This window comes from Trematomus bernacchii, unplaced genomic scaffold (assembly GCF_902827165.1).
Source record: "Trematomus bernacchii unplaced genomic scaffold, fTreBer1.1, whole genome shotgun sequence".
Classification (NCBI taxonomy): domain Eukaryota; kingdom Metazoa; phylum Chordata; class Actinopteri; order Perciformes; family Nototheniidae; genus Trematomus; species Trematomus bernacchii.
The window spans coordinates 12,670,210-12,695,899 of record NW_022987803.1 but is presented as its reverse complement, the minus strand read 5'-3'; the positions used below and the strand labels follow the sequence as shown (position 1 = coordinate 12,695,899).

The window sequence follows — 25,690 nt, the reverse complement described above, 5'->3', positions numbered from 1 at the left end:
GACGTAATCCTCGTCACTCATTGGCTGCTCAGCACAATAACTCCCCAATGTTGAAATGCGTCATAAATGCATGTGATGTTTTGCTTTTGAAATCTCCATGAATGTTAGAGGCATTTGTTTCATAATTCAAACGTGTTTGGTTCGATAAATGTATGGAGCACTCATTTCATTATTCATTAATAGGCGGGTTGACAAATTATATCATCTGGTACCTACCCTTCAAATGTTCAGCCAAAAAGGGTTTCAAAAGTAACTTTGTCCTGTAAAGCCTCATATCATATAATATAGTTTGTATCATATCATATCATATCATCAGAAAATTAAGGTTTTGTGTTAATCGTGTAATTGTTGTGTATACATAACAAGTCTACTCTTTAGATGCAGTAAATATTTCGGCTGTCTTCGACAAAAGTCGGGATGAATGTTTGTAGTCGACCCGGCTAGTAGTCCTGTCACGCTACACACGTAACAGCAACATGTATACTCAAGGTTACAGCATGCTGCTAGAGCAAGAATGGGGACTTATCTGACAAGTATCTGTTGGTCGTGCACCGTCTGACAGGATGCATATCAAGGATTTTGTGTCTGGATCCCTTGCAGGTAACATGCTAGCCCTGCCGGTTTCTAATGTAACGTTAGCATAAGCCGGTTGGCTAAATGGCTAGCTACTGTAATAGCATGATGTATGTGTTACGTTGTTAAACATTGTGTGCTTCTCCTCTTATTCATGGTATACCGTGTACACTTAGTAGTGGAATAAGTATGCTAACTGTCATACAGTGTTACTTAAAACGCATGTCGTACATGTTTCATTCATGTACACAGCCTGTGAGCAGTGTTACAGTTAGGCAACAAATCACCACGTTTGACTTTCCTCTCAGTTTAACACATGTTGAAGGGTTGCAGTTACAGCTCATAATCTTTAGGATCGCTGTGTTTCTGTTCTTGTTCTGTGCCCTTGATGCTCCTCTCGTTTCTCTGGAAACACACAGGGGCATGTGGAGTTGCAGTGGGCTACCCTCTGGACACTGTCAAGGTAAACTGCAGTGGCCTCTATTTTAAACACGATGTCAATTTGGCTATGTGATGTGACGAAGGGGAATCATCATATTCCTTATTTTTTTAGGTCCGAATCCAAACCCAGAAACAGTTCACTGGGATATGGCAGTGTGCAGCGGAGACTTTTTCAAAAGAAGGGGTAAGTGGAACCGGTGTAACAAATAGTGCAAGCGTGAGGGTCGACAGGTCCTTTTTAAACAAGTTAATATGTAACAGTTTCTAAAGTGTAACATGTTCACTACACATTTTCAACAACTTTCTCAGACAAACTTTATTCAGGGTATCTGCCCTAGGGCTGAAAATAACGATTACTCCCAATTATTTCTCGATTAACCACTTGGTTATTTGATTAATAAAATGTTAAATTGTAAACAAATTACGACATGCTCAACTGTCATTTTTCCCCACCATTTAGTGATAATAAATTCACTGACATAGTAGATTAAAAATAACAGCAAATATCCACATTTACGAATCAGAGAATTTGGACTTTTACTTGAAAAATATAATATTTGTTGATTGATTTCATTGTTGACAACTAATAGATTAATCTTTGAAGCTCTAATGCTCATTATCAGAGTGAATTTGGACTTGCATTAGCATGAAAAGACAGTTTATAGGCATAAAAAGTGAAGTGATAGATAATAATATAAATATGGTATACATGGCATTTATATAGCGCTGGTCCTGGTGCTAAAAGACACTTTACAAGCAGGTAGAGAAAATAACAGGATCCTAGATGAGGAGGAGCATTCTTAGTTTTCTGCTGCTCTGTGGTTCATCTTTGTTTCCTCTCATTTGTTTCATAAGGTGCATGGCTTCTTCAAAGGCCTGTCCTTACCCATCACTACGATCTCTATGACCTCCTCAGTGGTGTTTGGCACATACCGGAACTGCCTGCAATGTCTAAGTCAGGCGCGAGGAGGTGGTCCAAACACCAAACCAGAGGTCTTCCTGTCAGGCATGTTGGCAGGGATAGCTCAGGTAATGGATACGACTTTACAACCCCCTCTTTTTACAACGTATGTGTATATATGGCAGCTAAAACCCTCAAAAAAACATTTTCCCTTGGTTTCCCTGATGTAGAGAGCCTTGCAGATAGTCTTAGTTGTTCACATTTTGAGATATCCTCCTCTAATTCCTACTGTTGCATCTCTGTTTATCTGCCTCCAACAGTCGTCCGTGATGTCTCCAGGTGACATAGTAAAAGTGCGTCTGCAGTGTCAGACGGAGTCCAAGCGAGGCGGTACCAACATGCCCAAACCAAGGTACCGCGGCCCAGTCCACTGTCTGCTCAGCATTATTAAAGAGGAAGGGTTCAAGGGGCTCTACAAAGGAGCTCTACCACTCGTGCTAAGAGACGCACCATCTTTCGCCACATACTTTCTGACTTACACAACCATCTGTGAAAAGCTGTCAGACGGCAGCAAGAAAAGACCAGGTGAGAGCAGTCAACACCACGTTTATATCCACAAAAGGCTTATTTTTGTATTTTAATCTTTTATGCTCATCTCAAGATTCAAGGCTTTATTGCTTTTATGTGCACATTAGCTACAGTGTAGATATGGCAATGAAAAACTTAAGTCACATGCTCCTCCAACAGTGCAACATGAATATATATATATATATATATATATATATATATATATATATATATATATATATATATATATATATATATATATGTATGTATAGGACATAAAATAAATAAAACAGATAAAATAGTGCAAGAGAATGTTTTGAGATGTGCAAAAATTTAAATACAAATAAAATAGAAATAGTGCAAAAGAGTCTATATACAAGTATATATATACTTTGTTACAAGTCATGTGATGATTTTTGTTGTTTATTCACATGGTCACATTCAATAACTTGAATGAAGTCATTCCTGATTATTGAATGATTCATTCACAGCTCTTCTTCTTATCAGCGTCAGTCATCATGTTGTATCACAATCTAAATTGAGAGTGATGCAATAGCTGTAAACTAGCTCATAAACTAAAGCATACTCATCCCTTAACAGTGCATTACCTACAGGAAATGGGAGTTGGCAAGACCCTAGTTTGAAGAAGCAGATAAGACTAATGGCACGGGAGCAAAGCAACGTTCTGCTGTAAAAAGACAGCAGCAAAACATATTTAGCCACCTAAAAAGACTGTGAACTAAAGCCATTTTATCTATTTATTATATCTATCTGGGTGGCAAAGTCATTGTCAGTGTTCTCTTCAGAGCCATCAGACTTCATTGAGAAAAAAAATCAGGCAAGATTATTGTTTTGACATTAGTTCAGTCAAAAGTCAAAGTCAACTTTATTGTCAATCTTTCAGTTTGTGTGTACAGACAGAGAGATCGAAATACCGTTTCCCACAATCCCGAGGAATACAAAATACAAATATATATAAAAATATCTAAAAAATATTTATATACATATATGTCAGAAAGGGCTGTCTCAGGTTAAAGCGGTTAAATTATTGTTATTATAGCATAAACTGATATTGATTCATTTTAGGTTCATATGATACTGTTTGCTTCTTTGATGATATATATCTTTTGCTAAGTACTTAATACAACCCTACTCCAAAAGATCCAATTGTATCTTTCAGAAATAAAAAAGCAAGATAATGTATCTTTATCTAAATGTCAGTATATTTTCATTTCCTCCAGCTTGGGGTGTTGTGATGCTGGCCGGTGGAATATCAGGAATGGTAGGTTGGACTTTAGGAACGCCCATGGACGTGATCAAAGCCCGGCTGCAGGTGGACGGGGCGCGGGAGACGAAGCACTACAGGGGCTTCTTCCACTGCATCACTGAGACAGCCAGGGTGGAGGGGGCGGGGGTGTTCTTCAAGAGCTTAGGCATCAACTGTCTGCGCGCTTTCCCCGTCAACATGGTGGTGTTCGTCACATACGAGGTTCTCAACGGTTTCCTCCAAACAGGACATGACAGTGTTGAACAACCTCGGTTTGGGTTTGAATAACCTGCCTGCTGGTTCTTCTTGGGTTTTTTATGTTTTCAATGTTTAATTTGGAGGTTTTACATACATAACTGCATAGACTTCTTTGTGAAGGAAATGTATTTTGCAGTGCAGTATTCTATTGGAACCACAATCCGTCTGTTACATTTATGCTTATATGCTTATGGGGTAATTTATCAGTACTACAAGTTGGACCACACACCTCTGACCACTAGATGGCCTCCCTGTCTAACTTGTTTTATCTGTATGTTAATGACAAGAGAACAGTTTGTATAACAGCTTCAGTCTTTAACCAGAAAAGAAGCATGATGTAACCTCAATCGTTTGTAGACTGCTAATACATAAACTATATTTAACTTTAGAATAATTAATGAGCTGCAGCACGCACAATTTAGAGTATGATACCCGTCCAGTTCCTTGCTGCCTGTACTCCGAGTATTTCATTGACCAGTGAAGTGGTATTAGTATTACAATTTTTGGACTGTACTTGAGTATTTCCATTTCCTGCTACTTTCTACCTGTAGCATATAGAATAATACATTTAAACGACAGCCTTTGAAGAATTGTATTTATAATACAAATATAAACACATTTATCATGTATTTTTGTAGTTTTGGATAAGATATGTGAAATTCACAAGCTATCCAAAGTTACTTAATGAACATATAGCAATAATTGTAATTTAAAGTATAACATTTTATTCTGAAAGTGGCTAGTTTCACTTTTTGTACATGATGTATGCTTAGGTCAGTGGAATTTTGTATGCAAGACTGTTACTTTAGGGCAGTGTAGATTATTTCTACACTGTGATATTACTACCTTTACTTTACCAAAACATTTGCGTCCAACACTGTTCATGACTCATTTCCAGCAAAATCACAAAACTGGACAATCTCAATGCGACTATAATCTTGGAATTTAAAACCTTGATTATCTGGATTAATGAGAGGATTAATTGATAATCACGTAATGTTTATTTATCATTGTTATACACTACAACTGCTGAACTGCTGTTAATGAAAATAAATGCTCAAAACAAGATGTCTCTTATTGAAAATGGAGCATACCTGTAAACATACTTGTTTTATTCCATCTTAACTTGTGGCATGATAAGGGAATATATCTGTTCTCAGAGTGGGGGAAACTGTAAAATCACAGTTCCTCTATCAGGGGGAAACACGTGAATCATATTTTCTGAGATTTTATTTGTGTGAGTGTCATGAAAATGCTATTTGTGCCTTCCACAATAAATGAAGTCGGTATTAACCAGTGTTTTATTACTGCTCATTACTAACCCAACACATGCCTTAACTAACCCTAAACCACTAATACCAGGTAAAGCAGACACTGCAGAAATGTGTCCTGTATGATTTAACCGTTCTGTGGGTTTGTACCACCATCTAGTGTTGGAGTTTGACACCATCTTGGCAATGTCATTCACATTGGTGTCTGCAAACTTAATTCAATTTCACAGCCTTGGCCCCAGCTGTTTCAAACCTTTTTTTCAGCTTTTTCTTCCTCTTATTGTTGTCCATTTAAATAAGGTATGTCTGTATTTATTTATCTGTGCGTTGTCTCTCTTGATCTATTTAATCATATTGTTGTCAAATAGAAATGTATGCAATTTACTTTGATTTGTTTCTATGCAATCTTGATCCAAAATGCACTGTACAATGTCAATTGTTTAATAGCGAGTACCTTCATCTTGTGCAATCTATTATTTTAAAGATTATGCAAATATTGACAGTATCATTTTTTACTTTTAGACTTTTTGTCTATGTGAGTTTGAAGGTATCAGAAGCATCCAATGGCAAATGAGTTTATTGCAACAGCCGAAAAGTATTTGTTAAATGACAAAATGATGGCTAAATAGCAAAGAATAGATACTTTTTTAAATGAAAAGCTAAACTTTTACTGCAGGAATGTGAGAGCATTTTGTCGAAAGAATTTTCAAAAGTTGTCTTTAATAAATTCACAACAGTTGAATGGAAACTATTGCTTCCCCAGATCTGGACAAATTATCTGAAGTGTATTAAAATAAATCACAACTTAATCCTTACATTGGTCTGGTGTGCAAAGGATTTAGAGAAGATTTAAAAAAGTGCAGGCAGGAATATCCATCTGCCTGGAATTCACACAAATGTTTTGAAATGTGTCTTGAAAGCAGCAGTAACCTCTTTCCACATTTTACATAAGAGGGGACAAACAAGCCTATTGTTTAAGGAAATAATTAACCGAATCAGATTATCCTACAAGCAAAATCAAGTGTAATCCAGGAAACCGTTTAAGATCCGATTGAATGAACACGCCAACGCTCTGTCAAGCCCACAGACATTATTACTCCGTCTCTCTGTCATTGTTACTGACAAACCTAAACTGTGTGAGATATGTGTTAGATTCATGTTTTCATCTGTTGAACATGTGTAATTGGCTCGTGGTTATCCCACCATGGGTGCAATAAAGCCCAATTATAAAGAACTCAACTGTGATGATTTATTTGCTTTACGAATAACAGATTTACTCAATGGATGAAGTCATGGGTTAGAGCCCCAGGAGATCACTTCTCAGTCAGTTCTGCTGCAAGATTAGGATCAAATGCTGCAAACACGAACAAACTAAAGAGAAAAGGAGTGTCTATTATTGTTGTTGATGTGCATGTGGTAATCGATAGGTCTTCAACATACTTCACAATCTTCTCAACGGACTGCATAACTTGTTTTATAACTTCTACAGACATTAGTCAGGATTAATTAGTTCAAGTGACCCAACAGCATAACTGGAAAAGTTTACCGCCTTTAATCTACAAGGGTTGACCATTTGGCCTTACATAAAACACTTGCTGAATTTGAATGCCCTCCATTTGGGTTCCACGCTAGTGCGGGTCAGGCTTTTTTCACAATCGGATACTTGCTGAAATTCTAGGAATTGCTGACTGTACTGTGAAACAAGAAAACGGCTCAATGTTGCCTTTGTTAGCTGCTTTTAATTAAACCCTGCATGTCTTTTCCCCCTTATGCAACAACAAGCCACAAGTATGCAAGCACTCACAGATCACATTGAATAAAGTTACAGGCCGGTTGTGAAATGGCTAGAGTTTCCAATTAACTTCTAACATGTTTGCAATGCGTCTATGTTGTTGTGTTTGTGCTCACCATATCCCCCTGGGGTTAAAAGGAAAGCTATTCAAGAGACAGTGTTTGTCAGTGATGAAAATAGATCTTCTTCAGACCTGTATTATTGCATTTCGGTATCTTGGATGATCTTCAGACAACTTAAATAGGTTTGAGAACAAGATTAGTACCACTTCTGTAACACACATACGACCGATTATTATCCCAGTGGTGAATACTGTGTTGCATTTTAATAAGCAAATCAGTGGGATGAGTTCTAGCGCATGACTCACATCAGAAGAGCCTTTCTTGTCTTTCAACTGAATCACAGTATATGTTTCTGTGGCTTGTGTTCAGGAATAGAAGCCCATCAGTCGCCCCTTATTATTACGCTCTGGTGATATATTACAAATTCATTAGGATTGTTTCAAAACACAATCAGGAACTTCCAACGGCTCTCCAAACAAGTACAGACACACATGATAAATCAACCGGTGGAGTTTGTGTGGGTGGCACATTAAAATGAAGGGTGTTCACATAATGTTTAATATGCTTAATTTTGTTGTCAGAATCCTCTGTAACTACCACTTGGGTCCCCATTCAGCAATTGCTGTTTGGGCTATTTTGGGAGCTCTACGCTCCCTTGTTAGTGACGTGTGCTGCTGGGTAAATTTGCAGCTCCGGTGGCCTGGGCCTGCAACCTCAGATGGCATCAATCGGGAAAAACATGTAGGGGTGGGAGGGATGACAGACAAGATGCTGGAGGGAGAGAAACAGAAAACATAAAAAATACAACTATTGAAAGATGACTTGAGGACATGAGTGGGGTTTGAATGAAACTTGAAGAAACTAAAAGAACAAACAGATATAATAAGAATAGGTATTTTTAAGTGAATGTACGGATTGCGTCAGATGAAAGACAAAAGCTGAGGAAGAAATGAACTATAATAATGACTTAAATGTACTGTTTATAGCGCCTTTCATAAACCCAAGGACTCTTTTTCTTACTGATGACTAACAAGTGTATAGAAAAGTGATAGGTGATGATGAAGGTGGAGGAGTGGGGGCGCTATTGTACTTGATACTAACAAACTGTGGCAAACAGCAGGAAAAAAGGACATACTGAATAAATATTTTTGATGCTCAGTGCAAATTCTGTGATGGTAATGTTTTTGTATTACATTGTTTTCTTTCCTGCATGGAAGACTGCCTAGTAACGAGCAAAAGTGATTGTAAATGGAAGTTTTGTCAGTATGCGATTTAAAGAAAGCCATCACAAATAAATCATCTTTGTCAATCATTGGATGTAAAATAATGTTTAAAAAAATCCAATATAGTTGGTAAGGTTTATCTTTGTGGGAGTCCTAGTGATTATAGCCAGCACACACTGCATAGTTGCTCTTATTAATACAATCACAGATTTTATTTCAAATGTTAGCAAGTAGCCAGTAGCCGCTTGCCATGATCTGCTGTGAAATTAAGTTTAGAAAAACCAATGCAGGATAAGAAACTGTAAAGCATCATCCTTCCTGTTGAGAAGGTCAACAACTTTAATGGTTTACTTTCTCTTCTCCCTCAATGTTCCTATGACGTCTTTCAGCATATCTGAGGTGCTATTAAACAGTAATGATCTATACGTTGAACATACATTCCTAAGACATTCACTCACAGCAGAGCTGGGCCAGTAAACACTCATAAAAGTGATGCAAGGATTCCCCTAGCGCCCTATTCAAATGTCTCAGTACTGAAAATAAGTTAAATAGACATGTTGTGTGGTGTAACATTTGCATACGTCAATGCAACACCTCCATTGTCTTTCCTGTCACATCAAATTCAGCACCATGTCCTCATTTGAATCCCTGGCCCTGAGCCAGCTTTGTGTGGGGACACCCTGTACAGTTTCCTTTCACAACACGTGTACACATTCCAATATGACATGGCCATTTCTACTGATCATAATTCCATTGTTGAGGTCTACTAGAATAGATTTACATTGTTCAATGTTCCAAAATCACATTGGTTTCTCATACAGCATCTCTGTATAGTATGTGTATTCACTCTCTGTCCTAAATGGCTTGTTGGAGCTCCTGACCCCCCTCCCTATGAGCCCACTGTGCTCTGATTGGTCAGCTCGCCCACTCTGTTCTGATGAGTCCACCACCGTTACAGTGGAACATCAGTGTTTATGTGATACAATGGCGTTTGTTAGCAACCAGAAAATGACACCAGTAATGACAAACAGATGACGGCAAAAAACAAACACTGTTTTTCTCGAAATGCCGGAGATTCTTAGAGATGTCCGTGGCTGCCACGTGCACACAGACTGAGGCTCGGTGCGCCCCACGGAATGGTTGAGGACGTCGCTCGCCATTCCCGCGACCTGCTAGGTATGGAGGAACCCGTCTTCTACCTCATGGAGCTGTTTCTTCGGGATATGCGGCTGCATGTCCAGGCTGCCCTAGCTCACGCGGCTAGTGTTGAGCCCCGCGCTTTAGCCGAAGAAGCTAGCCGGTTCTTCCTAGCCGCCCGGCGATTTACCCCTGAGGTGCTGGCCACTATACGCTGCGGCACCTTCCCTGGTGGGGGCACGCCGCCTAGCAGAGGCTCCGGGGCCGCCGCCGCCGCCGCCGCCGCCGCCGCCGACAGCGACTAACGGCCGTCGAGACCGGCTAGCCACGACGGATAACGGCTGGCAGCTAGCGGCTAATGACATCCGACTGTTAGCCCCCTTTTTTTTTTTCTTTTTTTTTTTGTGGTGCCGGAGAGGAGGTTCGATCAGGTCTGGTCGGCCTCATGTGGATCCTCTCACAATTTCGCCCACCTGTTTTTGATTGTGGACAGGACGACCCTTTTGAGCTTTTTCTGGTGCCTGAGAGGAGGTTCGACCATGTCTGGTCGGCCTCGTGTGGACCCTCTCGCTTTTTTACCACCTCCACGGCGGCTTCGGGCGTCGCCCATGCCTTCTTCGGCCTGTGGGTGGCGCGCTTCTGGACCCCGTATCGCCTCGACTCTACGGTTTCGGACGTCGCCCATGCCTTCATCGGCCCGTGGGTGGCGCGCTTCGGGACCCTGTCTGGCCTCTTCCTTCGCCTCGGCAGCAGCTTCGAACGTCGCCCACGCCTTCATCGGCCCGTGGGTGGCGCGCTCCCGGACCCTGCCTGGCCTCTCCTCTGACCGCGGCTCACGGTTCGCCTCGACGGCGGCTTCGGACGGCGCCCCGTCTGACCTCTCCCCTGTCCACGGCTCCTTTCTCCCGGGGATGCTGCTCCTGCCCCCCGGGGACACGGCTCCTTCCTCCCGAGGACTTCATGCCCACCGCCGCTGTGCCTTTGCCTGCGGCTGGGCAGCGCTCCTCCCGGCTGAGGACCACCGGGATATTCACGCCCGTCCCCACGTCGCATCACAGCGACCCTGCTTTCTGCGGCCCCCTGACGGCGGCCCGTTCCGGCCCGCCCCCCACCCCCGGTGGGGATGCCCTCGCCCTCATTAGGGCTCCTACCCTCTCCTGCGGCCCTATTCCGACGGCCTATTCCGACGGCCCGTTCCATGCCCCGGCCCTCGCCTGCGGCCCCGCCCTCCTCGGCCCCTGTGGTGCTTCCTCCCGGACGCGAGGATTGTGTCCATGGTTGAATTCTGGGGGGGCTTGTGTAGTGATCACTGTTTATCATAATTCACTCATGGAACTACAGGTTGGGGGTATTGTTCCGCACGGACACACATGTTGACTGTACCTCCTGTGTACCTACTGTGTGTCCTCCTTTCTCTTCTCCCCTTCTCTTCCCGGACTGCAACCGGACAACATGTGCTTTTCTGCTGCTCAATAAAGCCAACTTTGCACAGCCTCCGACTCCCTTCTCTCGGCACTACAATATATTTTTAAGATCATTGGTATATATATATATATTTGGTTTTATATTGTGATGCAAAACACCCTGTTTGTGTATTCATTAATTGCTTTAAACTTTTTTTTTTTCTTTCATTTAAAATTGGCACCCGATTCAGAGAATCACCCAGCTAATGTTTGCTAGCTAAATAGCTAACTCAACAGCACACTGACAGGGTAATCATAAAACGGCCTCTAGGTTAACTTGTTTTCTGCATGTTAACACTGTGGACATTACTTTTCTTCAGCAGACAGTAGCTAGCAGTTTTCGACAGATACAGCCCACTCAAAAATATATTGTTTCATATAAAACTAATTGATATATATATATTAGCTGTACACTTTACGAATATAATAGTTTTTTATGGACGACTTTATCATTAAATCTCGTCCAACTAATCTTGCTGCTGTCACTCCTCGGCTCTTGGTAGTTCAGGCAATGATCAAACCTGGCAACTCCGGGCTTCCTGGCAGCTGTCAATCAAAGTCCAGTGGCTCCGCCGCAAAGTGTCAGAAACTTTTCACGCGCGCGCAGACAGACTCTGCGAGCGAGTGAGGCTGACACTCCCGCGAGCGAGCAAGAGGGCTGTCTCTCTTGCGAGCGAGCGCATAGCCGCTCGCGGGGGTTTAATCTGCGCGCCAGGGTCATTTTATGCGCGTGCAGTGGCGACTGGTCATTAGGGGCACAGCCCCACCTAGTGTCAGCAGAAAGTATTACACATAATGATTACAAAAAATGGAAAGAGATGCAAAAAAAGAAATAAAAAAATATATAAAATATATTTTAAGGTCATGTTTAATCATCTGATTCGTCTGTACATTGCTGTTTTAGTCTGTGTTCTTCTAATTAGTGTCTACAGTGCCGTTTTGAGCCATGTGGGACAAAACCTGATCATGCCCCACCCTTTCACTGTCAAAGTGAACGGTGACTGTAAAAACTACACTGCGCATGCTCAGAGTATTTTTCAATGTATTGTGTGTGGCAAAAAAAAAAACACCATAGGGGCACAGAGCTGCCATCTCCACCATACGTCATCTCACATCATTCAGAGCTGATTGGCTGTAAGTACGTGTGCCGCGAAAAGTGTGGTGTGTGAAGAGCATGGATGTATAATAAGAGGAGACGAGAGCTGCAGTGACGCGTCCTAAAACCAGGAAGTAAGCTGCAAAAAAGCAATGAGGTTTCTCTATAGGATTTTAGAAAATAGCTTGAAATAAGATCTGTGGGAAACGTACCTGTTAGATAAATGCACGTTTTGTTCAGCCGGATAATATCCACATGTCTACCCTACTTTTATCATTTTCGAATCATAAATCTATCGATTAGATTTATGATAGACTTTTGAAACTACAAGATGATAAGGAGGACTTTTACAAAAAAGTTATAGAATTTTTTGTCCAGAAGGATAGGCAAATGGACTTCATCTTCAAGTCAAGGTAAGACCGCAATTTTTTGAAAATGGGATCTTACTTAGAGAGAACAATTCAATATTTAAATGATAAAATTACATTTTTTGGGTATCCTTTTGTTGAACTGTCTGTTTAAAATTAATCGAAGCATCAGACAAAAAAAGCTTTTGAAAATAATATTATATTTTGGTTTAGGTCAAAATATAAGATTTGTAAACCTGAAGAGTCAGTGCCAGTGCCTCACCAGCCATGAACCTCACTGCACGTCACTGCAGAAGCTTATATATAGACATCTAAGTTTTTTGTGCCCCACCACTTTTGTACATATAAAAACGCCACTGTGCGCGTGTAAAAGCACATTTTTCGCTCGTGAGTAGCTTGTTTTGCGCGCTAGAATATTGACCCAATTCTGGCTCCATACTAGCAGCGCAGTAGAGTTGCAGCATAATAGACCGTTTGTGATGGACTTTTATAGGTAAGACGTTTAAAGACTTATTTTGCGGATATTATCAGCACATCTGAATCAAATTAACATGTGAATTAAAGCATTTTAGTGGATTATCCCCCTCTAAATGAGTAGATTTAGGGAACGATAACAGATTAGGCTAGGATACCGGATAAAGTTAGCAACACACGTTAACCATCATCAGCCTTTTAATTGTAAATTCCGTTCTCTTAATGATCATTTCGTCCAACGTTGTGGAATTAGAGAAAAGGGGCTTCTAAACGTGATTTTATCCAGGGTGGAGGGAGTTAAATATTAGTTAAATATAACATTGGGGCGTGTGATTGTAGTGGGTGGAGGTGGTGAAATTAGGATATCCATTTTGGAGTTCAAGCTAGTATATTATAGTTAACGTTACATAATAATAAGGAAGAGAGCTATTTTTGTGATACATCGCTATTGATATGGATTTAGAGTGCATATTTGAGACTTCTAAACAGTAAACAAAAACGTTACTTATGAGTGAGTGTTTTTAGCAGAGCCATATAATGTCCTTGTGATTCTGTTGATTATCACCTGCCTATATTATGTTGCAGCTCAGCTGATTTTGGATTGATGGCAAAGGGAGAGGGACTTAAGTGAGAGTGAAAACACAAGGTAAGTGTACAATAGGTCAGCAATTTCCCATGCTATAGGTTGCTTTATAGATGTATCCACTGTTCGAAATGGGGGGGAGCCAGCTTTAGGGGGAGCTCCCCTGGAGGCCGACTTTGAGATGAATAGGGGGAGCCCAAAGAAATCGTGCATATTTGTGTCACACAGATTAGAAATGTTGAGTTTCTGTAAATAAAAGTTATTGAAATAAATAATAGTCATTGTTCATTACAGTTTCTGAATATTTTTTTTATATTTGTGAATATTTCTGGGTGTTGCGGCCATCTGTACGTGGCGGCGCTGCACTCAATGGTTACGGCGGCAATGCCGGCGCGGTATTTGAAATGTTCATATTGATATTTGTTTAACTCTGGGTTTGTAATAAAAGATATGGCGAAACGAAAACAGCCAAGCCTCGCAGCTTTTGGATTCACAAGCAAAGAAGCGATGGAGTCTAAAAATGACAACGTGAACAGAACAACTTTTAGTTGGCCGGCTGTAAGCGGCGTTAGGGTCGAGTTTGACAGCTTCACACCGAGGGAAAGGCCTGCCGATGCGGAGCCTGAAGAGGCTTCAACAACGGCCACATCCGCCGGCGCCACCTGCACTAGCGAACCTGACGATGCCCATGACCTGCCTTTTAACTGGACACAGAAAAGATGGAGTGAGTGGAATGAAAGGTATCCATGGCTTTTTATAAAAAAAAAAAAATAGCAGAGTGTTTTTATAGCAATTGATCGCATCCGCGCTGCTGCGCCAGTTAACAGAGCGTGCGTGTGACATATTTAGTAGCAGGATGTGCACTGAAAAATAGGGCTCCCCGAAAGCAAATGGGTAATTCGAACACTGGATGTATCTAACCCTTTCTCCTGTCTTTGTCTCCCTCTTTCAGCCCAAGAACCCCAGGGGGATTCAATGGAGCCTGAAGACCTGCAAATGAGACCCACACCCTGCACCTGAGTCTCAACTCCTAGACTTTTGCAAGCCTCTCCCGGTTCCTTATTTTTATTAAACAGACATTAAGCTTCCCAATGGTGTGGTCTTCGTTTTGTGAAAAATATGATTACCTCACATATTTTGTTGCTGTTTTTGTCTTTTGTGATAGTTAAATTGCTCCTGCTGACTTGAGCCAGCCGTTCTTTCCTCCTCTCTGTGCCACCGTACATTCGTACTCCTTTCTCTGAGCGATTGGAGCATCCCCAGGCAGCACAGCAAACCATGGGGGAGACTATATGCCAGGACAGCACAGAGGAAAAGGCAAAGACAAACTGCATGACATGCTATTCAATGTTTATTGAATTCCATGTATTTACAATAGGTGCTTTCACACCGGAATAGTTCCGATAGTTCCTGGGATTTTTTGCGAACCTTTTCACCCCTTTTTAGTCCCTGCTAGCGAGGGGACTTTCCTGGGGAGAAAAAGGTTCCAATTTCTGATTGGCTGGGCGAATTGCAAACTACGCCCCGTAAAATTCTGAAAAGTTTTTGTGAAGCCGCCATTTTATTTGCTGGCATTAGCATTATTAGCATTAGCATTAGCCCAGCGCACCAACGGAGAGAGACTAACTTATGGCAACACAAAAGAAAACATGGCAGCGGTGGAGTGATGAGGAGGTGTCGGCGCTTCTGGCGATTTACTCGGAAGGCTTCAGTAGAAGCAGCTGGGAGTCTTCCCCAACTCCGGGGACTTCCGGCCGGGGATTTCGGGTGGCAGTATACGCCATGAAGTTGTTTGCGGTCTGCCAGTAAACCCAAAGCAGAAGAAGAAGTGACGTCAGCGGCTCCCTCAGGGACTTATTCCGGTGTGAACTCGATTTACTAGATAGTTCCAGGAAATAAAAGTTCCGGGAACTATTCCTGGGAAAAGTACTTGGTGTGAAAGCGCCTAATGGATGTTCCTAAAACCACACATTTAACATCATCATCATGCTGCTGCTGCTAGTCCTTTGGCTCATTGTGCTGTCAGTTGACAATCATTGATAGGCACCTGTCGGTCTCCTGTCCTTTCTGAAAGTCGTCATAAAGATTACATTAGTCATTTAGATTACTTATGTCCTCAATTACCATGGGATTACTGAAAGCACCATGAATTAAAGAAATGGTAGAAATGAATCTAATCAGAATTTTGAAACCTTCCTTCCCATCCCCTCCCTCTAAATATATAAATACACATTAGGATGTGATGCTCCTGACTACAATACAAGTTTATGAAGATAATATTTGTTTTAAAGAATTCAAAGCAATAAACAACAGCAACAGGCTCTTTAATCAAGGCAACGTTAGCCTAACATGTATATGTTAACAAGGCAGGTAAGATAGCTGTTCACACTATCTATGTATATTTTCAACTTTTTTAATGCTATTTTATTTCTATTTGAGATTGGATTGTTTATTTCTAGTCTTTTAACTTCTCTAATGTAAAATGCCTTGTCTTTTGCTGCTGCAATAGGCGCGTTCACACCGGAGTACTTTTCCCCGTACTTTTCCCGTTTAGTTCCGTTAGTACCCCTTATGTTGCGTTCACACCAAAAAGAGTACTTAGTGCCGGGAACTTTTACCCCCATTTTTAGTGCCTGCTAGAGAGGTGGTACCAAAAAAGTACCAATTTCTATTGGCTGGGCGAATTGCAAACCACGCCCCGTAAAACTCTGAAAAGTTTTGTGAAGCCGCCATTGTATTTGTGGCATTAGCATTATTAGCATTAGCATTAGCCCCGCGCACCAACGGAGAGAGAATAACTTATGGCAACACAAAAAAAAACATGGGAGCGGTGGAGTGATGAGGAGGTGTCGGCGTTCTGGCGATTTACTCGGAAGGCTTCAGTAGAAGCTGCTGGGTGTCCCAGCAGCTTCTACTGAAGCCAGTCCCCAACTCCGGGGATTTCCGGCCGGGGACTTCCGGCCGGGGACTTCCGGCCGGGGACTTCGGGCGGCAGTATACGCCGTGAAGTTGTTTGCGGCCTGCCAGTAAACCCAAAGCAGAGGAAGACGAAGTGACGTCAGCGGCTCATTTGCGTAATCTTCCCTCAGGGAACTTATTCCGGTGTGAACGCGATTGGTACTTAGTGCCCTGGGGTACTAAGTGCCGGGGCACTAAGTGCCGGCACTAAGTACGGCAAAGTACTTGGTGTGAAAGCGGCTATTGACTTAACTCATGCTTGTACATTGCCCCCGCGTCTCTGCGTTTTGGCCATGTGTCGCACTGGAACACACCGCAAAGACTTCAGCCGACGGCCAAGAAGCACGTACGAACTGCGCATGCGTGAGTGGCAATAACTTTCCTTACCAGCAGGCGGCGGTAGTGTGTATTCGTCATTCAAAAGAGGCAACAACCGGAAGACAGACTGCGTGATAACCGAGAGAAGAAGAACAGACTGCGTGATATAAACAAACAACAAATAGCGTGTGCGTTCCATTTTCACTCTACAATGAGAAGCTCATGGGGCTTTCCCGAACCTGTGTCGAGAGCTGGAGTTAAATGAAATCTCAGATTTGCCTTCTTAATAGTTTGTTTGGGTCCCTCACTTCAGTTTCGCTTCTCATGCACTGATTCGCTAGCTGAACAGCCAATCAGAGTGATTTATTTTGCCGACTGCCTTTGGCCGAAAAGGCGTCGGCATGGCTGAAAAGACACAACGGTGCGGGACACACCAATCTGAGTAGGGCGTGTTGACGCTCATCGTCGGCCAGACGCTCACCGATGGCCAAAATCGGCTTGGTGTGTCCGGGCCTTTAGAGTTTTACTCGCTACAGGGTGTACTTGGAGAGTTTGTGACTTTGCAGACCGTTTACATACATAAAGAGCTACATAACACACAAGGGGACGGGTAATATCCGGAAAAGCATGTCATGGGACCTTTAAACTTTGACACACTTAAAAAACGTTACAGCTACTCATATAAAAATGGATGAGCTTTACATATTTCAAACTATTACAGCACTGAAACATTTTGTTGAACAAATTACATTTTTAATATTTGGTGTGTTACTGAAAGTATATTAGGTATGTGAGTCCAACCCTGTACCATATACATTTTCAGATACATATAATGCCATCTAAATAGTCCTTTTCTCCCCTACATAATGCTGGAATAGATTTTTGACGGTTTGGATGAACATTTCAGCAATTTAACCAAATGTTCGGACCATTATGTATCCGCACTTGACGTCTGTCATGGCAACTAAAGCATACTGATAATTTTAGTAATATAATACTATATTATGCATTATAACACTCATAAATACTCATAATGCCTTATAACAATACTCATGAAACATTTTAAAGCATTCCATAATAATTTATAATGTCAAGTATTATAATATTATATAATCAATGGTCATTTAGCAACAGTTTTTTGCAATGGTCTACAAGTGTACATGTTATAATCTTTATAATTCATTATAGACATAGATAGTCTTACATATATTTATTTGTGAATATGGTTATGTTTAGGTACTCAGAGTATGTGGTTAAGGTTAATAAATAATGGAAAATACAATGCTGATTTGAAGCAGAACACAGGACAAAAACTACAATGTTTCCCTTTCAAGTATTCAAATGAAGCGCTTGCATCACCTCTATTACAGCCTCTTTTGTGCAACACCATGAATGCTTTTGAGTAACAAAATTGTTGCAGGTACGCTTACAATTGATTGGTTGTGGCGTCTCACCCTGACTGCAGGCGTTTTCCCTACCTCCGATTGTGCTGGGGAAATAAACACTTTTCTTTCAGCTAGTTCGGACAACATGTTCTTTACCAGGAGCAGAGGAACATGTAGGTATCTGGCCAAGAGTTTAACCGGAGATAAGCTAAATAATGTAGTGTTTTTATCAGATCAGATGAATGTTGATTGGACCGAGAACAGCACTACCCACATGTCTGTCCACATATTCCATTGGCTTCTTAACCAGGAATCCCTCTAACAGCATTCACAGAGCAAGGGAATTCACAATACACCTCACCTCAATGACTGGATTGAGAAGAGACTTACCAGTAGCTTCTCAATCATCATAATGTAGCAATAACAGGGCACAAGATGTGCCTGACAAAGTTAACTGAATTGAACCACGCAAAGGTCTGCAGAGTGCACGAAACGCGGAGAAAGTGGAACGTTTTTAATGAGCGAGCATGAGAACAGGGAAGGCACGAACAGAGGAAACACGGCAGCAAGCAAAGGAAAAGCAAAGCGTAACTGGAAGGAAAGAGGAGAAGAAGTGAAGGACAGAACAGAAAATAAAAAGGTATCACAATAGGAGAGGGGTGAAGGGAGGTAGCCGCCACGCGGAGCCTTACAGCAGGCTTGATGCCGGCTCATCTCAGCCTACTCAATCTGACAGCCCGGTGCAACGGTGGAGGGTTCAGAGCAGGTCGGCCGCACACAAACACGCAGGAGAGTCTTCCTCTGAAGACACTTTGGCAGAGAAGGAAACACAAAATATTCAAACCATGTGCTGAGACGGATAGAAGCTGTACATAAATTCCACATTTCCCCAGAAAAGTTAGTCTTTGCAACATAAAAGTTTCAAATGTGCTCAGACTCTATAAGATGATGAAATGATTGCATCTTCTCTGCAGTGGAAACTCAGTGAGATCAGATATGTATGTCATGACCTTAAGGTAATGTTGCAAAGTGACAGAAACTTTAGGGATAATTAGCAACATACAAATAAGTATAAAGAGGTTTTCTTTCTTTTTCATTTCCCGCTGATTAATTAAAAACAATTAGCTGGAAGCTTCATTGGATTGTACCATGAGCATGCAGCTCATGCAGACAACTGTGGAATGAAAGGTCACTTGAGTATAATACTGTAGGTAACTCTTGCCTTATTTCCAAAGCATGATTTGGCTGCACTTCAAATTACTTTTGGTACCAGATCTATTTAGTTTTCTACTGCACATCGAACACCAGCTGGTCGTTGAACTGTCAAACTGTAATGACATCCTTTTCATCCGGAGCCTCGCTAAATCCTTTGATAGAAAACTAAACAGAGAATCGTCTGCCCTTTGATAGCCATAGTGTTATTGTAGATAGTGTTGGCTGCCATTTTATGAAATCTGTGTCCAGGATTTTTTTTTAGGTTGCTCGCATATTAAATGATTTTGGGGGCTTGTGCAGGATGTCCCGTGTTGCGCAAGAGAGGATTTTCTCGGAACAATCTGTGGTTGGCTGTGTTTGAACTCTACCTTCTAGTATGGCCTCTGCTGGCTTGAAACCTCAACAAATCTGGTAACAAGGTTATACAACTTGTAACCTTAACCCTAGCCCTGACCCAGCTCTGTGCAGTGGAAATGCAGCATTTGTCAGAGGGATGTAACTCTAATGAGTAATAGTTAACCAAACTATTTTAATTCATGATTAAATAATCCTCAATTGGTGAATACTTCCCTTTTTTACTGTATGATTTAAAGTGTTTTTCCTGACCGATTGAACTGTCTTTGTGAGCAGAACAATTGAAATCCTGATCCAATGTCACATTATCTTTATGTTAATGACTAAACTCTTCAAATGGTAAATGTTATATGTACTGTATGTTGCACAACACCTCTCACAAAGGTCATATTTATTTTACTCTAAGTTGAACTGTCATGTCAGGACTGGTTCTTGTTGTACTGTAATATCTGACTCATAAGGTGAAGCCATACAAAGTGCACAGAAAATGTACACGGCGAACTTTGTTGGTGCCCTGGTACATCGTGACAGGAGCTTAGACAAGTGTCCTTGGCAATAATCACACATTTCAAAGTTTAGTATCAACTAACATAAATGTACTGACTAAACAAACAATCCCTTTATAGGATGGAAGCTAATCACTGTTTGGGCAGAGGTTTGTTCAAAATGCCCAAATCTTAAGTAGCCTAGGCTTCCTGTTAAATAAACAGATTGGAGGTCTGAAGTAATCTCCAACAGCACAGTCCTCTGAGGACAAGGCAACTCAATGTGAATGTTTGTCACATTTATATGAACAAGTGCTACAGACCCAGCTATAAGGACAGCTGAACATGTGTAAACGTCCTTATTCATGCAGTTAAACATTACCGTTTAAGGCTGCAAATAACAAATAGATTGATTAAGCTGCTGTTTATTTTCTATAAAATAATTGAATGGTCTATTGTTATACCTTCAGATGACTGAGAATGAATATTCAATTTACTGTTAGCGAAGACTGAGAAAACCTGAAAGTGTTCACGCTTAAGAAGTTTAAACCATTAAATATCAACCAAGTAAGTGATTAATCGAATGATGATGATGATGATGATGATGATGGTGATGATGATGATGATGATGCTGATGATGATGATGATGATGATGATGATGATGATGATGATGATGATGATGATTTATAAATTAATTAATTAATTGAATCTGCCAAGACAAATCCCGCAGTGCTTCACAACAAAAGACACTGATACAAAAAAAAAGTACTAAAAAATAATAAATAAAAAGTCAGAAATAGCGCTAAAAATGGCAGTACCCAGATGTACCATGATAAAAGTTATACAGTTAAATCGTATTGGAAACATTGAAGTAGCTCTTTAAGTAACTGTAGTTTAGGGTTTGGAGGGTCAGATATTGACATTATGACCTGTATCAGTAGCTCTTTTATTTTTCAAATTCCAAACACCTTGGCAGCGACTTGTCAATCAAAAGTTAAACCCAAAGAACATCCTGCAATATTGTCTTTTTTGCTCTAATCTGTTAATTATTTAGAAAACTAACATATTGCTTTGTTAAAGATCACCTAAAACTTGGAATTTAGATCATAAATTCATTTGAAAACTGTTAACTGAGATATGAAAATCAAGTGAGAACTATGGTCCTTTTCTTATAGACCTTTATACAATCAGACTTTTTGCACCCCAACTGAACCTTTTGAAATAATACAGCTAAAGATAGTTTCCCATTGACTTAACTCATGCTTGTACATTGCCCCCCAAACACCTCACAATAAAAGGGTCCTGGGGTTACATTAGCAGGGGCCTTTCTTTGTTGAGTTCCATGTTCTCCCATGTTCTCTTCTTGGTATCCTGGTTTTCCCCTATAGTCATAAGAAATACAGATAAACTAAATCACAAACGAGCTGAGAACCAAAATGCAACACACGGGAAACCAGGGATAGTCGGTAACTAGCTTTATTATAGGCAAAGGGCTGGTCGGGGACAAACCGGCAGACAGTAGGCAAAGGGCTGGTCGCGGACAGGCGAGGGTTCCAGGAGTAAGCAAGACGGGAGTCGCAGGTACAGACCGGGTCAGGGAGCAGACAAGGCAGAATAATCCAGGGACAGGCAGGGTCAGGAAACAGGCGAGGCAGGCTGGTCAGGGGCAGACAAGGTCGAAACCGGGAGAGCAATCTGGAAGGTAATGCGGGAAAGACTGGCATGCTGCAAAGTACGATCTGGCACTGAGGTGAGAGTGAAGTGGGCCTATATACTAATGGAGCTGATGGGTGTAACAGAGTGAGAGAGAGAAACAGGGTGTGACTACCAGGTGACTAAGGAATGTTAATGCAGAAAATAGTTGAGTGAGGGAGCAGACTGTGACAACTTCATAACGCGGTACTATTATAATGCTATTATAAGACCTTCTGGAAGATTAAAACTAAATCCAGTTCACATCAGTTACGCTTACAGTACACTGCATTAATGTGTGGCTGTAAATACCCTACAGTTCAGCCAAGGGTTATGCAGGGAAACTGTGTCTGTACATATTGTGCAGGGTTACACTCGGGGTGGAAAAAAGGACGAGATGTGGTGGGAGCGCCGGAGGTGTGTGGGGATAGGGGTAGTTCTCTGCACTCACATGAACCCTGTAGTTCCAGTGGAGCTCAATAGGACATTGGGCTTCTTGACAAAGAAGCCTTGTATCATTTTGGAAGACTGCATGAGGCCACGACCTTTTGTTTCCCTCGCCTCAGCTTCACACTCTCACAAAAATGAAAGTCTGTACCAAATTAATTATAGAATATATCAGATATTCTTCAAATACTTCCATTTCCTGGTTGACGCTCAATTATACATTGAAGGCACTAGCAGCACAACTTCTTGTGAGGCTTTCCTGAATTAAAAACCTTTATTTTTAAACAAATGGTTTCCTTTGATTTAAAAACAATTTAATAAAAATGTACCCATTAAGTATTAATTGCTTTAGGTCATTTAGGAGAACATCTATGTATTTTCAGAAAAATTCACAATCTACTGTTTTTGCAAACTTGAGAGGATTTATACTATTATTTCTTATCAAAGGACAGGCAATAATAGGTAAACAATAGAGGTACAACATGTTCATTCTTTAAAATCCCCAACTAATTTATCAAAAGGCCTTTTATAATTGATTGAAATGAAGCCAATTGTTTATTTACCAAACAAACCCAGTGTAACCCAAAGTTCTCATGGCTCATTAAGAACTGTTTTGGACATATGGAAGACGTATGTTGGCACGGATAAAGTGGGACATTCCTTTGGCTTTATCATCAGATAATGGCGCATTGATTATAAATCCAACCTTTGCTCTCTTTTTGTGTCTTGTGGTCCAGTTGACCGACTCAGCGGAGGGAAACTGAACTAAACTCAGTGATGATTTATAGTGTATTTATGCTACATATTTCATTCAGACAATATTGTCGGATAATGGTCACCAGCAGGTATTTTTTATTACATTTATTTAATAATGCTGGACATATCAGATGTTGTAATTGTGGTACATGTTGTACTTTGTTAGGACCCAGGGTTGCTGTAACTGCTCTGGGATTCACTCTGTTGTGTGACACACCTGTGTGGGTGTGTGAAAGGGGTGAAGGCTGATGCCTATCTGTTAAACTCACACACACACAGCTTGCTAGTTTCAAACTGTGTACCATACATCATTCTGTTCAGTAAAGCTCAAACATTCAAGTGAATTAACATCAAGTCAAACACATTTTTCAGTTGAAATATCTCTTTAACAAACCTGTGTGTCATAGTATTTCACACAATCTTTTGTTCAAGCTGCTTTTAGAGTTCATTCAAAAGAGAACACCAATGTATGAAGAATCGTTTTTTTCAGAATCAAAGTCTAAAAAAAAAGCATTTATCTTGAAACAAAAAAAAGATGGTTGCATTCCTAAATAATGGAGCATGCTATTAACTTATTTTGTTACAAATCAGAAATATTCATATAATTTAACATGTGACACAAATATTTGAACAGTCTTCAATTCATTGAAGCTTTCGTCAGTATGCTAAAAAACTAAGAAAGTATTCCCCTCCGGGGGAACAGCTGTGGAAGAAAGCATCCAAATTTAACTGATGTCTCATACATTTCTCGCTTTTCCCGGAAAAGCTAAAGGAAACTTACATTGTTGACAGTACTGCACTGTGGTGGTGACTGGAAAATACATTAAAGTTTCATTTTAAGAATGAGTCAGTCATGCATCATAACGATGCAACTCTGTAGGACTTAATGTGAGCAATAAGAGATGCGAGATACTGCAGTGCCTCATTGTCTGAACCAACAACTTATTTTTCTCTCATCTCTGTCATTGAAATGGAATCTCCCAGAACAGGGGTTTTCAAAGTGTGGGAAGGTGAGCCTCCCCTCAGAGAACATAAGAACAGCCACGCCCCGCCTCCCAATTATTATTGCTATTATTATTATTATTATTGTTGTTGTTGTTGCTATAATGCAGGGGTATTCAATTGCATTTCAAAGAGGTCCAGTAAGAGAACATTTCATTAAATGCTCTGTTTTCGCTGTCTACCTTTCTCTTTTTTGAGCACGCCATTTGAAATTACTCCGACTGTTTCTCTCTTCTTGTCTCGTCTCTGTGTGTGTGTTTGAATCTATCGTGCTGACTCACTGACTGCACCCATTTGATTGGCTGAGTAGCGTCACCTCCTTAAAACATTAAACAACAACTTTTTTAAACCCTTTTATCTTTATGTTTTAAACATTATTTTAAAACATTTTTTACATTTTCAACATCGTGGATAAATCCTTATATGCTCCCGGCAACACACTGAACGTCAACTTTGCCTCCTTATTGCACTCACCCCTACTTTAGTGGGAACAATGAGTCTGCGTCTTTGATGCGCACAGGCGGATGATGCAGGGATGCAATGTAGACAGGAATAAATGCAGATCATCCTCTGGCTGCAGCCTTGACCGGTACTTGCTTTTGATCAAAGTAAGTATTATTACAATTAAAATAAAGGGTGGTGCCGGCCGTCAGCGAACCGAGCCAGCCGCCAACGGCCCGCTGATGACCGGCCGTTCTGTGATTCTCCAGAACACACAGATGGCCAGTCCGACCCTGCCAGGACCGGTCCATGAAAATCCTAGCTTCAAATAATCGTGGTCATACTTATTCCGTTTTCTGCCAGACGCTGTCTCCTCTCTCACTTTAGGTAACTTCACTAAAAATCTATCCATGTTGCCGCTCGCATAAAGTTAGCTGAAATTAACTAGTTCGATTTCACTGTTTCTCGTTATTTTTTTCTCACGCTGCACCTCCCCTGAAGCTCTCTGGCACGGTCCTAACTTCCTGATCCCTAGCTGTGCACAGAGGTGTGGCCCTGCGAGGGAAGTTCCATTAGGGCATTCAATCTAAAGCAATGCTGCAGAAAAGAAGAAGGACTGGGTTGGATGCTGCTTTTTTAAATAGATCTACAGAATGGAGTACCAATGACAGCCCAACCAGCTCACATTACACCCAACCCTAATGATACAAGTAGGGGGGCAACAGTGCAGCAGCTCCATGTTAAGCCCCAGGCCCCATAGGTCGATGTCCAACCACCATGGCACATTTCCCTCCCAGCTCTCCATCCCGAAAGGGGCCCCGTTTAGTTTTTTTCAGATGAGGTGTTACAACCTAGTCAAGTGGAGTGTCCTTCCCTGGGACTACCTTACCTTGGCAGACCGTAACAGGAGTATTTGCCACCAACAACATAACTCTTAAAGTGGCACACAAAAACCTCAACCACGTTAAGGTGGAGGCCTTCGACTCCGCCATCGTTGGCCTCATCTCCAACGAGGATGACAGGGAGTACAGGGAGCTGACGCAGGACTTCACCCTCTGGTGCCAGAGGAACCACCTCCAGCTCAACGCAACGAAGACCAAGGAACTGGTGGTGGATTTCAGACAGCGCCAACACTCCCCCCCGACACCAGTGAACATCCAG

At 41.3% G+C, this 25,690-nt stretch overlaps 1 protein-coding gene across 1 annotated transcript; it reads left to right on the top strand.

Moving 5' to 3' along the window:
- The first annotated feature begins 426 nt into the window (after positions 1–426).
- Positions 427–5,111, top strand: slc25a47a (solute carrier family 25 member 47a). Its single transcript, XM_034150624.1, has 6 exons — positions 427–600; positions 993–1,036; positions 1,127–1,198; positions 1,870–2,043; positions 2,236–2,500; positions 3,724–5,111. Exons 1-6 carry the CDS (start codon positions 564–566, stop codon positions 4,035–4,037), a joined length of 906 nt encoding a protein of 301 aa, XP_034006515.1. The 5' UTR covers positions 427–563; the 3' UTR covers positions 4,038–5,111.
- The last annotated feature ends 20,579 nt before the right edge of the window (positions 5,112–25,690 follow it).